This window comes from Boleophthalmus pectinirostris, unplaced genomic scaffold (genome assembly GCF_026225935.1).
Source record: "Boleophthalmus pectinirostris isolate CB_2022bp ecotype Guang Dong unplaced genomic scaffold, ASM2622593v1 HiC_scaffold_18, whole genome shotgun sequence".
NCBI classification, from domain to species: domain Eukaryota; kingdom Metazoa; phylum Chordata; class Actinopteri; order Gobiiformes; family Gobiidae; genus Boleophthalmus; species Boleophthalmus pectinirostris.
Genome location: NW_026571133.1, coordinates 12098774 through 12113510, shown reverse-complemented (window position 1 = coordinate 12113510; position 14737 = coordinate 12098774). Strand labels below are relative to the sequence as shown.

Below are 14737 nucleotides of genomic sequence, written 5' to 3'. Positions count from 1 at the left end.
AAATGTCTTTTCTTTTACATCTATTCATGACACACACACATTACAAAACTTGATGGCAGTTCTTTCAACCTCTGCTTCTAACTCTAAAAAGTCTTTCTGCTCAGAAAAGCTGCAGTGACAAGTCTGACCAGTGGAGCCTCAACCCACTCTCATGTATTAAATATGGTAAAGACAAATGACCTTGAGATCACAGGAGCACCAAACAGAAACAATGAGTCCGCCCTAATAGAGACATTACAATCCGGCGCACAGTGACTGATCAGAGGGGGTCTGATTGGACGAGTGGAGAGGTGGGCGACATTGTGAAAAGGTCACTGCACACTCTACCTGAACATTTTAATATTCCCAACTCTCCTCCGCGCACATGTTGAAGGAATAAAGTGAAAAGTATAAGAAAAAAAAAAAAAAAGTTCCAACTCCTCAGTGATTACAGACTTTCGGGGACGGGTGATATTTTCCCAAACGCATTAGTGAAATAAGATGGTAATTTCCAGCGGCCAGGGTGTATCCAGGCAGAAAATGATAAAAGGAAGTAAAGATAGGTGCGGGAGGGGTGAGGGTGGTGTTGGGGGGGTGAGCGGTGATGGGTGGGGGGTGTACGGGGGTTAATTGAGGGGTTAACGGGGGGTGGTGTAGGCTGAAGGTCAGACTGCTGTTCCGAGCGGCAGGGGGTCCTTCGCAGCAGAGGTCTGGGCTGGTGTCTAGATAATGGTGCAGCCAGGTGAACAGCAGGGCATATAGACTGTAGACCATAGACCAGAGGGAGCAGAGGGGCCAGGACAGGGGAGGTGTGTTTTTCAGTGTATTTATATAACCAGGATGTGTACAGGGCAGCGGAGGTGAAGCAAAGGAAAGACGTGTACAGATATGCAAGAGATTGTGAGTGTGAGATTGTGAAGGTGTGGTTAGGGCATTTGTTCACTAACCAGACCTGAACTGCACTTGGATAGGGCTGGGCGATTTTTCCCTTATATCGACTGATCTCAATATTTGATTTTATCGTAATGTCATAAAATAACATTCAATATTGATTTCTTGAACAGAAACATTAAGGGGTAGCCAGGCTGGCGCCACCTAGTGCCTCCGCTCAATTTCATTTCTCTCTAGCGATTAGGTCATAAATCAGAATACACTTGACAGACTGCAAAAACCTCTGAAGTGCCAAGAGCCAAACATTCTGTGTTGTCAACGATTCCTGAGATCGAGGATTTAAAGATGTAACAAAGAGAATGTTTGGTGAATTTTATCAATGGGGAAGACATTGTTGCCCTTCTCCCTAAGGGATTTGGGAAAAGCTTAATATATAAGTTAGCCCCGTTAACGGCGCATTACACACGTCACAACCAAATAGCAGTGATTGGTTGAGTAAAAAAAAGTACCCACCTACCATCGAGCGAACAAATTCTAGTGATGAGAGGTCAGACGGTTTCTACGAACTGAAACCGGCTGATGAATCAGGCTACATTAGGAGTGGGACAAGACACAGTTTCCTCAAGACAAGACATGAGTTTTGGAATAATTTATAATAAAATTATTGTGCGATCCCATTTGCAGTTTTGTCCTAACATTTCCTAATTTAATATTTTTGTTGCAGTAGACCTTCTTTTGGGAACCATACCTCCACAAGAGTTGTCATTTTCCTAACTCTTTTTGTCTAACCCAGATGAATCTAAATCTAAATCTAAATCTAAATGGAAACAAATGCCACAAAAGCATTTTCCTCATGTGCGCATAATATCGTGGCAGTTTTATCTCATGAAATCTTGTCCCATTTCTATAAACAAGTCCTATTTGTTTACAGTTTGTGTGTTACCTAGGTGTAACACTGTGAAACTGTGTCTGAGTCATATTTTGCATAATCGTTGTGGCCCTTTTTTTTTTTTTTTTTTGCTATGGATCATACCTGGACCACAGAGGGATTACATACAGGCTTTTAATTTGATATTTAAAGAATTTACAGAGCTGCATTTCTTCCTCCAAGGTCTGAACTCTGCTGCCAACCACATGCTTTACTGACAGAGGATTAAAAAAAAAAAAAAAAAAAAAACTCGATTGATGATTGGAAATGACTGAATCGCGACTTCAGATAACACCGTCTTTATTGCACAGCCCTTCACTCAGACCTGCGCAGGCATAAAATGAGAATATTTATTTAATTGATGTACATTTACTTATAGTTTTCAACTTGAGCCAGAGAAGTATATACCAGGAATTTGGGGTCTTAGATGACTATTACAACCAATAATCAATCACTCTGACCTTGAAAATGCACTTCTAGCAACTTCTTGTCAGATATAAATTGTTTCATAAAATATACGTGAATATGTATATAAGAAAAAACACTTCTGTTCTTCAAAATTCATTTATTTGGATTTTTTATTGCATGTAATGTACACATTTTTTTACACTTTTTTTTTTTTTTTTTTAATCTAGAAAGAATGAGTCTCTGAATAACATTATAATAACCGGGTCACTGTAGAATTATTGTAGTATTATTGTTTTTTGGATAAAGTCTTCACATTATCTGTTTGAACCATTACAACCAGTGAAACAGCGGTTAACTAATCAGAAAATGAGTTTTGTTCAGAAAATGTTCAGCACATCATGATTGGAGCCTATTCCCTAACCTTATCTCCTAAACCTACAGTAAAAGTCTAATTCTTAGCCAAGAGTGTATATGACGTGTGACAGTAGATGTGTTAATAACGGGAGTTTAGACAATCAGCTAATGAGGCCAGTATTAAAAATAAACTTATGCACATAAAAAAAAAGAGGATCACAAGAACAGGAACTGACCCATGTGACTCTCTGATTCCTCTGAATTGACTCATGGTCAGATCCACTTATGAAGCAACTAACCATAATGTTTTGATTCCCAACACGCCATCAGTTACAGAGTGCAGTCCAGCAAGTCACAAGTATAGATACAAATGCATTAAGTACTCAATAATACTGCAAAACTGTTGTAAAAATATTTGTGTTGTTTTTTTTCCAGTTTGAGAACTGATTTATAGCAAGAGATGAATCCGTCATGTTTTGAGTGCAGTTTTGATTTAAAGATGCACTGTGTAACTTTTTGACTGAGGGTCCATCACCTACTTGTCTCTATGGAGATGTCATTGCTCTGCCTGGAATGTTCCACAGTATGACATTAAACAGTTCTACCTTACATTTATTAAATTACAGGTAGTTTAATAGCTCAAACATACCTATAAATACAGGCATTCTGACTGTGAGTGGGGATCCCTTTCCACAGATCTGACCTGTAACTTGGCCTGGTTTGGTCTTCATGAAGATAGAAATGCTTAATATTATACTGTGAAACATTCCAGACAAAGCAATATCATCATGGAGAAAAGCATCTGATGGGCTTTCCACCAGAAAAGTTACACAATGCACCTTTAAATATCATGGTTTGTAAGAGACTAGCCTGATACTTCCTAGTGTAAGTACACATATTGTACATTATCAACTCATTCCACCTCCTATTTTTTACTGCTAAAAACTGTGTAAAACAATCCTAAAATAAACAAATATTCCAAAATCCTATAAAAGACTGCAACGAAAGTATTCAAGAAAAAAGTGAGATCTTTCTACTTTGCCCTGATTGACATTTCACAAGTTTGTTCTACAGTGCTATAACAGATTGTGTAAGATAATCTCTATTCTATTGTATATGATTTCATCTAAGTATCACATACAGAGCTCAGAAACAAGTATTAGACCACCAGTCATAAAAAGTTTTTTGATCATAGTATTACGTTTAAACTAGGGGTGTAATGATATCCAAGTCTGACGATACGATATCATCATGGAAAGAACCTCAGGCTACGATATTTATTGCGATATCGTGGGTAAGCTCACGATATGGTGGGAAGGCTCACGATTAGGGATGTAACAAAATCCAAATCTCGATATTTTCACGATATACATCTCACAGTACGATATTTATTGTGATATTTTGCAGAGCTAACAAAACTATTAATAAAATCCAAGGAACTAAGACTCAAAAGTGTTTAGAACTGTTATTTCTTCATGTAGTCTGCACTGAAATGGAGCAAAGGATCATGGTCTATGCAGTCCCTTCTGTCTTTTTTTTAGCTATTGCTGCACCCTAACTCTTAATTTAAGCAAAGAGACTTGTAATTCGATATATTGTGAGGGTCAATATTTCAATTATTTGTTACACCCCTAGTTTAAACGTATTTTAATTTTGAGATTTTGTTTTTAAAATGTTAAGAGCAAGTTCCTGCTTTATGACAGGTGGTTTAAAAACTCCCCAAGCCCTATAAAACTACAGTGTTGTAAAGTCATCTTCAAGTGAAAGAAGATCCATTAAAGTGAAAAGGACGAGTAGGCTATGTTAAGTGTACATATCAGACCTACAAATATAAAACAAAAACTATTACAATATAGTTAGATTTCCTGTTAAACATAGCTATTTAAAAGTAATACTTTTTCACAAAATAAACTGAAAACATGCTTCTCTATTGTTTTCTCTCTCTTCTGTCTGCATAATCTTCAGTCTTACGCCCAAAGGCAGACCTCATCATATACTTTCGTCCTGAAGGTTTAAGAATAATGCACCACTACTTCAGAAAAAAAACACTAAACACATGGTAGGTGTTTGTTTTCCCATTGCCAGTACAGCATACTGATATCGGGTCACATACTGTACATCTCCCCAATGTATCATCATCAATATATTGTGTTTGTGTGTTTGGTTTTAGTAGCATTTAACTTAATGAGGCTTTGGGTGTGTAGGAGGTCAGTAGAGTTCAAATTATTATTAGGCCTGTCACTATAATGAATATACTGATTTATGGTTCACTGTTGAGACTCAGTATTTACAGCATGTATCTTTTCTTTGCACTTTTTTGTAGTGTGATTAGATCAGAGCTGTAGAATAAGTAACTTCAATAACTCATTACAAAAACTAACAAAGTATTAAAGTGATCCATTCTGCCATTCATGTACTACAACTCTAGCTTTTTATCATATTGTTCATTAAAAAGGAATACTGGGATCTGTATGAAGTCCTTTCCATATTAACATTTATCGCAACATTTTGTTCAAATATATGTCTTCAGTGTGTGTTATCATGACAAGCCAAGTTATTACGGGAAATGTGTAGTAGTTTTGTAGATTTCGAGTCCATCTGGTGTATTTGAGAAGCACAGAATCGTTAGTCCATCTTCAATTTTCCAGTCACTTTTGATTAAGCCTCTTCACTGTTTTATAAGTGACCAGAGTCCTCACTGTCCCATCTCTCTCCTCTCAGAGTCTATGTGGGGAAGCAGATTCCACAGCACTCCATGCAGATCTCCAGGCAGTCGGAGGACTCGCAGCAGGCGTCCATGATGCCACAGTCCATGTCACAGGGGCAGTTACAGTCGTCGCCCAGCTCGTCGCCATGGCAGCAGCAGCAGCACGCCTCTGAAGTGCACGTGCCACAGGAGGCCTGGGCCACCACCATGTTACACAGGGTCAGGAACTCACAGAAGAGACAGGCCAGGATGCAGTGCACGCAGCAGTCTGCACAGAGAGAAGCAAAAACATAACACTTTGAAGACTGAAAAATATTAATATTACAACTGATGTTCTTTTTTGTTGTTGTTTTACATTGACATACTATCCTATTTACTAGACCTTTTTTACTCTATTTTAAATGATCTGTAGAAACGATCCTATTTTTAAGTCATTCTAAAACCTATGGATAATTTAACAAATATAAATGCCTTTGTTGGTTTACTGCCCTTGTGGTCCACATGATCTTTTTTGTGTTATGACAGACAATTATTTGACATTATTTGATTTTTACATTTGCATAACAATCAGCTATTCAAATATAGTATACCTTTAACACAAATTACTTGGTACATCTTTAGATTTACTTAATTAATTACTGCCTAATAAATACCTGACCCCTAACACCTAAACTTAACCTTAATTAAGAAGTTACTTTTGTGTAATACTATTTGGATTACTCGTTTTGACTTCTACTCAGGGGATAATTTTAACAATATTAACAATACGGTGAGAGTTGGCTAAAATTTAGAACATTTTTGGCAGCTCAACTCTGAGCACATCACAATATAATTATGTACAAAAAGTGCAGTTGTGTTGAGTGAAGGCAGGGGGTTAAGAGAAATCAGAGAAATTCAAAGAACTGATTCTGGTCCTGTTGCAGTGATTAGCGCCATGTTAAATAATTGTGACATTATCATGCAAACTGCCTGCATGATCACACTAAAATGATTAGCACAGTCCAAGAGTGTCTCTGCCAAATACAGGCTTAATGCTTACCAGGCTCACACCACTCATTAACATCTGACCTCCCCACTCCTCATCTACGGGGCATGCCACTGAATTTTTATATGCTTTGTCAAAACAGTTTTACTAAAAGTGATTTTTTTTTCTTCAATAGAGCATCCACTAACCTCATAGTCGGTGGTTCAAACCCTGATATTTACAAAATATATTGCTGTAATGTTTTGGGGAAAGACACTTCACCCAACTGATAGTGTGAGTGCTTGAGGAGTGAATAGTTGAAATATTACCAAGAGTTTGCATTGAGAAATGTTCAACACACTGATGAGAACTGGAAGTTTTCATGATAGTTAAGATTCCAGTAGTATTAATTTCAACATTTGAAAACCATTTCATTTTGAGCTGTTTTGTTTACATGTTTTAGACAAGTAATAAATATATCAAAGCCATATCAGTTGATACTAAATTCCCCTTTCTCAGAGCCAACCCATCTCCCCGAACCTCCCCGAAGTTCCCTGCTCTGGTCTGTGCGTTAAAGACATGGTGTGGACGGATGCAGAAAAATAGCATTACAAACAGGGAGCATTTGCATAACTTTCATCAGCCCATCTGGAGCTGTCAGAGCACTGTTACTGATTGGGTTAGAGGGAAAGTGAAGGAGGCGAGCTGGAGAACGGCGCGTTAAAGCAGTGCAGAGGACCGCTGGATGCTCATGTTTGATTAATCAAAGTGGAGCACATTTTTTTCCTGCTTTTTCAATGCTCAGGGCTGCGGCGCTGACCAGAAGCACCCACTGCCTGTGATACAAACAAGATAGATAGGGAACATGAAACGAGCCAGTGTGTGCGTATCAGGGAGCTGCCTCAAGTTTGAATGCATCTTATTATCCTTATCGGAGGCCGTAACACTGCAGTGATGGGGTATGCATTACAATTAATCTAACTTTCTCAACATCTCGCTTGAACTCACAGGCAGATCACACTACAGCTGATTTAGGAGTTGTTTCAAGATGGCGAATAAGTTGTAAGAAAACTTCACTCTCTTTCTGCTATGTACCGCCATCTGAACGTCTACAAAATGCCAATGGGAATAATGAACAGTGCCCGGGCAGCTCTGAGCACAAAACCTCAAAGTTCAGAATAACAAAGTTTGAGGGCCCAGAGGGCATAGCCATGGCAGCATTCACAATGTTACAGTCGACTGCCAACACCATCTAAACACAGTACATAGGCATTAAACAGCGGCCGACCGGCTCTGCTATTCACTTGGATGTATAATTCAACACCAGTGATTACTGTGGATCTTAGAAAAGCCGCAGAGGAGGAGGGGAGTGGGGGGGCAGTACACTGTACACAAGAGAGCTGGACACAAGGCACATCTGCACAAAACAGAGGAAGATGGACAGACGGACAGAAGGAGAGACAGAGTGAATCCAAGCAGCAGACAGCACAGCGGCTGACACTGCTGCTGTTTAATGTCAGCGTCACTATGAAGTCCACGAGATCCAGGGCCAAAAACAGTCCGGCGCCTCGTAGGAAATAGTTTGAGACATCTGGAAAGCTAACATCAAAAAAAGAGAGCAGCATGACACAAAACAAGCTGGATGGGCCTCAGAGCAGCAAGCTGTGCAAAACAGTTCAACTCACAAAGAGCAGAGAAAGTGCAAGACAGCCAGACATCAACACACAGAGAGATTGATCAGGCAAAGCCTTGGTGGCCAAGGAAGTGGTCAGGGTGCATACAGAGCCTGGTCAGCGGACTGCAGTGAGGTCCACTACATGCACTGTCAGAGCGCCGCATAATCAGTGAGAGAGAGAAACTCCAGCCAGAACTCACTCAGTTCATTATTAGAGAAGGCTAATTGTGCACGTGTATTTGCTCTATAGTTTACACCACGGATAAATGTGATTACACACAATTAAAACAAAGCAGCCTGGTGTTATCACAGCCCGACTCTAGTGCCAGCATCCTGTGCCAAGAAACACAGAGATCTGCCCAATCCCCTGAGCTAACCCCTGCTAGCTTATGCCTTTTATTTCCAGTGTTCAGGGGCTGTTTAGGAGGCTAATTTCACAGGCAAACAGATTATGTTAATCCGTGTAAACATTCAAACACAACAGCTTGGCTGTTTTCCGGAGGGAAATAAACAGTTGAGAGTGAACATATTGATTTGGAGAGGTGCTGTCTGCAAATAGGAAGACAAAAGCCATAATGAGACAGACTTGTTTAGCAGTTGTTTTTGCACTCTCGCTCTTCTGTTCTTTATAAATTAAGATGTTCAAAACAACGTGTCTGGAATATTAGCGTAACCACTCTGTTTGCGTATTGCTCGACTTATGCATATTTCAAGTCGAACAAAGATTTATGTATAGCAATGCAGTACATCAACTTTTAAGAGCAAGCAAAAGCGAGTGCCTTCTTCTCTGAAACATCTCACAGAACCACCCCATCACAAAACACACATATGTAGAAAGAACAACAGATCACAGGCATCTCCTCAAACACAGATGCGGAGGCCGCGTTAATGATAGCCAGGGTGGTGCTGACGGGATGGAGGGGCCCACAGAGGTGTGAGGGCCACTCAGGGGCCCAACAGGACTTTTAATAGGCCCCCTGTGCTCTCTGAACTCGTTAGATGGTCACACCTATCTCCCCAATGCACAGAGCCCAGCCAACCACCTTCATTACTGGACTCACCTCGGCCTTGCACCTGACAAAGTGACGGCCTCCCTGCATTGCAAACGCTCCATTTGACTTGTTGTTAAGGCAAATAAAAGCCCCAGGAGCTGCCAGAGTTGTCATTGGTCTGACAGGAGTGATAAATATGAGAGGTCATGCTCCATCGTCATTAAAAGGTGAGAGAAGGTAGACCTGTATTATCAATATGCTACAAATTAAACACATATATATTGTATAAAGGGCTAACCTATGGCTCCTAAACTCCATTTGAATTTCAAAGCTTCATGGAAAGTGTCTGACTATAATAAGCCCTCTACGCAGATGTCAGTGGAGGTTAGTTTTGTGACTAACAGTCGAGTGGTGTGGAGGGGGCTGTGGTAGAGCAGTGGCAGAGTTTGGGTTTTATCTTCAATGAGTTTTTGTGTTTTAAATCAATTTGCAAACTTTTTTTTCTCCATTGTAAAATGTATTAGCATGCTGAGAACCAAACTTAATTATGTGTTGCATCATAAAATTCATTTATGAGGTTTATGCTTCAGCTGTGTTTAATTATTGTTATTTTAGTAGAATAGACTGGTTTTGTCTCATTTGTTACTGACTGTCTTTTCAGCACAAAATTTTATGGGCCACACTTTGGGCACTGGTTTAAAGCTACCATCTGTGAGTTTACTTGATTTTTTTCACTAGTTAGCAGATGTTAAACCTGTTCCTATTTCGCCTCACCTGTGGACTGTGGTCTTCTGTCAGGCCACTCCATTGAACATCAGTAACATAGATATCCTCTAGAGATGAAGTATAATGCTTTTGAGTTGTTTGTCTTTTAAATCCTCAATATTTTTTTAATTCATGTATTTATTTTTATTATATATAGATATTTTCATTTCATTCATTTTCATTTTTCATTCATTTTACTTTATGGTACTTCAGTTAAAAAAATAAATCAATTGAAATGTTATTGCTTTTTCGGGAATGTTTCATAGTATGGTACTGAACATTTCTGTCTTCTTGGAAACCAAACAAGACCAAGTTACAGATCTGTGGAGAGGTGACCCTGCTCCGTCAGAATGCCTGTTTTTCTTTATATTTTTTAGCTATAGACCATCTGTAATTGAATAAGTAATTTGTAAGCTGTTTATACTATGGAACATTCCACGCAGACATATCCATAGAAACAAGCAGGTGACGGACCCTCCACTAGAAACGTTACACAATGCACCTTTAAACACAGAACACAGAAACTCTGAAAAAGATAACACCATAGTGCCCTGGTGTACCTTCAGGCAGAGGAGGCTTGTGCGAGCTGCTTGAACTGGCTTTACTGCGGCGGCTGCTGTCACTGTTCACCGACAGACTGGACCGGAGCTTCTTGTGCATCTTGTGGGACACAGAGGCAGAGGAGGGGCGAGGCTGCTCCGTCATGGTGGATGAGTGAACCATCGCTGTACGACCTCCTGACCCTGGACATGGGACAATATGGACATTTTGTGTCATGATTATCAAGCCAAAATAATTGCATTAAACGATAACATCACAATAAGTTGCAATTCTTGACAAATAAAGAAATGCTTACCAATTTGGTAAAAGGTTTATAATTTAGACTATGTGAAATTCATAAATTTTATAAACATTTTTGTATAAATGCTACTTATTGCATCTACTGATCAAAAAAGCATTGGTTAAATTGATGTCTATGGTTACTTCTACATGTTTATGTCAATACTACAAGCATAAAGTAGAGACTGTGGTAACTATTTTTCTCATCTTATAATGGGAAACACTGAGAACTACACTTTTTATAGTATAAATAGTGGAAGTCATGCATATGTAGCCTTTTCTGCACAGTCTAGTGGTTTTGTGGCATATATATATATTGGTTGGTATTATCATGACTATCAAACATGTAAAGAAGGTTTCATCTGTGGTCTTCTGGACTTTTTTTTGCCATCAAATCGTCTTGAAACCATTTTGATCAAGATGTTTTGAGATGTCAAGACATCTTGATCACAAAAAAACAGTCCAGATGACCACAGATGAAACCTTCACTCTCTTCCTACATTGAATCACTCCTGGATGATTACAGCGCCTCATTGTATACAAAATGAGCAAATCAATATTATGAAACAGTGTTATTGTACATGTATAATATCTCATGCCTACCTGCCACTGTGCCATTTCGATTGATGTTGGCCCCACACGTGCACATGCGCCCACCCCCTGTCCCATTCTGTCCAGAGTGAATTCCATTGCCGTTACTCAGGGTGGTGGAGTCGACGCTGTTTTGGCGAAACTCTTTTTGGTCCTGGGTCTCATCTTTCTGAGCAGCTTCTGTCGACGGCTGGCGTTCAGATTGAGGCTGAGCTGCAAAAGAAACATGAATAATAAAATGATTTACTTTTTAGACTCAAATTCTAAACTTTGTCTGGAATCTCTATGCAACTCCACATATTAGTCAGTGCAGCTGTTATCTGTTCTTACAAAGTGAACCTGAAAACAAAATTCTCAGCATATCCGTTCTCGCAATCTCTCGTCATGAATATCGATTATTTGGCATTTCAATCGGGAACAACTAAAAGAAGAAAAAATATGACCGCCTTATGTGAACGAAACACAAAAGCCAGCCCCGTAGGCAGCCGTCACATTTGTGGAAGTACGACGCAGGTGAGTTAAGAACCAGGAAAGCGAGATTAATGCGGAGAATAGAGAAGAGGATCCTGTGATAGTGTGCATATACAAAACCCTGCTGTCTCCTAGCGTAATGATCTACTCCTGTGTTGAAGCTTCGGAGATGGCCTGAACTAGTCTTTTTGACAGCCACAGACACTGGGAGACAGCAGCGACCTGTCTGATAAGGAAGAAGTGAGTGAGGAAAGGAGGTGGCATTTCTCTGCACATTCAGCTCTACTGGGACTCCTCAGCATTACCTTCACTCCAGATCACAGCCCTGGATCCTGCACGCGCCGCCACAGCAAGAGCAACTTCACATTTGAATTATTCATTCTTTTTAAAGTCTGACTCTGTTAACTGTTCCCATTCGGCTTTCCATACTTTGGCGATATACGTTAAACAGATGGGAAGACTTGATAAATGAACCAAGGAGTTACAGAGGAATGTCAGGGTTTTACGAAGGCGATTTGTAAGAACAAAGAAAGGTGTGTTCACATCTAAAAGATACCTCAGCAATCACACTAGCCTTGGTTTGGAACTGGTGTGATCTTGGTTTAGTACAAATGTAGACTCAGTTTAATTCTGTTCTAGTTCCGGTTTACGTAGCCCTGGTCTAGTGCAGGTTTAGTTTAGGTACAGATGTATGTGCAAGTGTGAACACAGCCACTACGGGGCAACAATAGCTATTAGACTGAAATATCATGATATTGTATCGTCAAAGTTCTCACAACAATATTGTGGACCTTCACAATATATCAAATTACAAGTCTCTTTGCTTAAATTAAGAGTTAGATGCAGCAATAGCTAAAAAAAGACAGAGGGAACTACATGGACCATGATCCTTTGCTCCATTTCAGTGTAGACTACATGAAGAAATAACAGTTCTAAGCACTTTTAAGTCTTCGTTTTTTGGTTTAAGTCTCGTCAAGGCATTTTAAGAGGAAAAAGTAGCATATTAACAGTTTTATTAGCCTTCACAAAATATCGCAATAAATATACCGTGAGATGCATATTGTGAAAACATCGTACCAAGAGATTTGGATATTGTTACATCCCTAATCGGGAGCCTCCACATCATATCATCGTGAACTTTCCCATGATATTGCAATAAATATTGTACTCTGAGGTTCATACCGTGACAGTATTGTATCGTGACACTTGGATATCGTTACACCCCTAGTAGCTATGTTGGTAAAGTGTTTGCCCATTGATCCGAAGGTTGGCAGTTTGAATACCGCACTCAACATAAACATAATTGGTAGTTCAGATCTGCAGATTTTTGGTGTGATTCTGTTTGTATGCACTTTTGTGTGAATAGGTGAATAGGTTTCTTGATATAAAGTACTTTGAGTGCCTGCTTTGAAAGAAGCTGGAGAAAGTGCAGTACTAGGAGCAGCAAAGATAGAGGGTGAGAGAGTCCGACCACCCATGGAGGGTAAGAAACAGATATAGAGATATAGTATATAAACTTTCGATCTTTTCTCGCAAATTGAAATAGTCCTGAATTCCACCCCTATATCTAAACAGTATCTGGATCAAATTAAGCTATACTACACATATATATTTGTTATTGGCTTATTGTTATTAATTTTTCAATCCAAATAAAGAGACCTCAGTTTGTCTCAGTTTATCTAACACATGACCAAGGGGGCAGTTAGCTGAATGCCTCTCCTCACTCTTAAACACCATTTCACCCTGCATCCTGTCCTTTCTAAAAACCTACGAAACCAATATATTTTAAAAAGAGAAAAACATATCTTTTGTGTAGCAGCAATCTGGGTTTCCACCACCAAGAAAATTGGATTTGCTTAATTTTATTTTGTCCGATCAAGAACAAATTTAAAAAGCTAATATTGGACTGATGTAGGAACAGGCCTTTCTCAGCACATCACCCTGGGAGAGGCCAGACGTGGACCAGGATCTAAAACAAAGCAATTAAACAGGCAGCAGCCCTCACAACTCCTCATTCACTCTTCTGCATGCGGCTTCAATAAACAAATATAGACTTAAGGGATCAGAGCACCATGCCATTTGAATTAGACAACCAGCTACCTCCAGATCGAATTCATTATGCTGAGATTTAAAAGCAGACTGGATTAAGCTTTAAAAACAAAACCCTTGCCATGACAGTGTGCTGAGAGACTGACAAGGAGATCCATAAACTATAACATCCAGAATTTTCCTCTTCATAAACAGGGATGCACGATTTGGGAAAAATATCAAATTGTGTGTTTTTTTTTTGTTTTTGTTTTTCTGACAAGCACTGTGCTTCAATTTAAATGTCCATGAGAATTGACAAAAAGCCTGAAATAAGAATGGAAAAACTCATACTATGAATTTAGTTGGATTTCATGAAGTCCCATGACAAATGGCATTGCACAACATCGTTCTGTATGTGCTTATGAACTATGTCTACATAATTTGACTGCTATATATTGGAATATATTGGAAAATCATATTGTTTGCTCATTGTATTGCCCTAAAACATAAAAAAATACCTATATTATATAATCAAAGAAGGCCTAATATAGGTATCAAGTGACTCCAAATTGTATGAGAGAGATAGAAAACAGTATTAGTATAAAACTTAAAACTTTGGGGGGGGGAGTACTGTGTGGTCTGATAGAAATCTATGGGGAACACTGCATCACCTAACCTATTGTGATATATTTACTTTTCACCCTGTTTTATCCAGTTAAGAGCATTATACAACATCTGTGCCTTCCTTTTGGCACAGCCCTGACCACACACACACTCAAACTGTTAGAATAGTGCTCCAAAAGGCCAGAGTCTACTGAAAGGCATAATTACAGTGAAAGTGTAGTCTTCAATAGAACAGCATAAATAGTTATTAGGAAACCGCTACTTAGACAGAGGACAGAGGCCGTGACGCGGACGTGTGACAGGTCCCTGGATGGATGGGCCGAGCAGTTGCAGACTTATTTTTATCCTGATGAACGCGTTGACAAAGACGAATCATCACAATGGGGTAATATTCATAATCATTGATCATAATAATGGCGATACTGTCAGGGATGGCAATGACAGACGTGTAGAGCCACCAGCAGACAAATGAAGAAATAATGAGAAAAGCTGAATTAAGTCGCTCCTCATAAAACTCTCA

The 14737-nt window shown here is 39.3% G+C and overlaps 1 protein-coding gene across 1 annotated transcript in view; it reads right to left on the bottom strand.

Moving 5' to 3' along the window:
* Nucleotides 1–2343: 2343 nt before the first annotated feature.
* The window catches only part of mdfic (MyoD family inhibitor domain containing), a 32611-nt gene continuing 20217 nt past the window's right edge, over nucleotides 2344–14737 (bottom strand). Inside the window, exons 4-6 of the mRNA XM_020920034.2 lie at nucleotides 11107–11307; nucleotides 10224–10406; nucleotides 2344–5535 (exon numbers count right to left, since the gene is read on the bottom strand). Coding sequence (XP_020775693.1) covers nucleotides 5285–5535; nucleotides 10224–10406; nucleotides 11107–11307 — 635 coding nt within the window. The 3' untranslated portion in view covers nucleotides 2344–5284. The remainder of the gene's footprint in view (nucleotides 5536–10223; nucleotides 10407–11106; nucleotides 11308–14737) is intronic.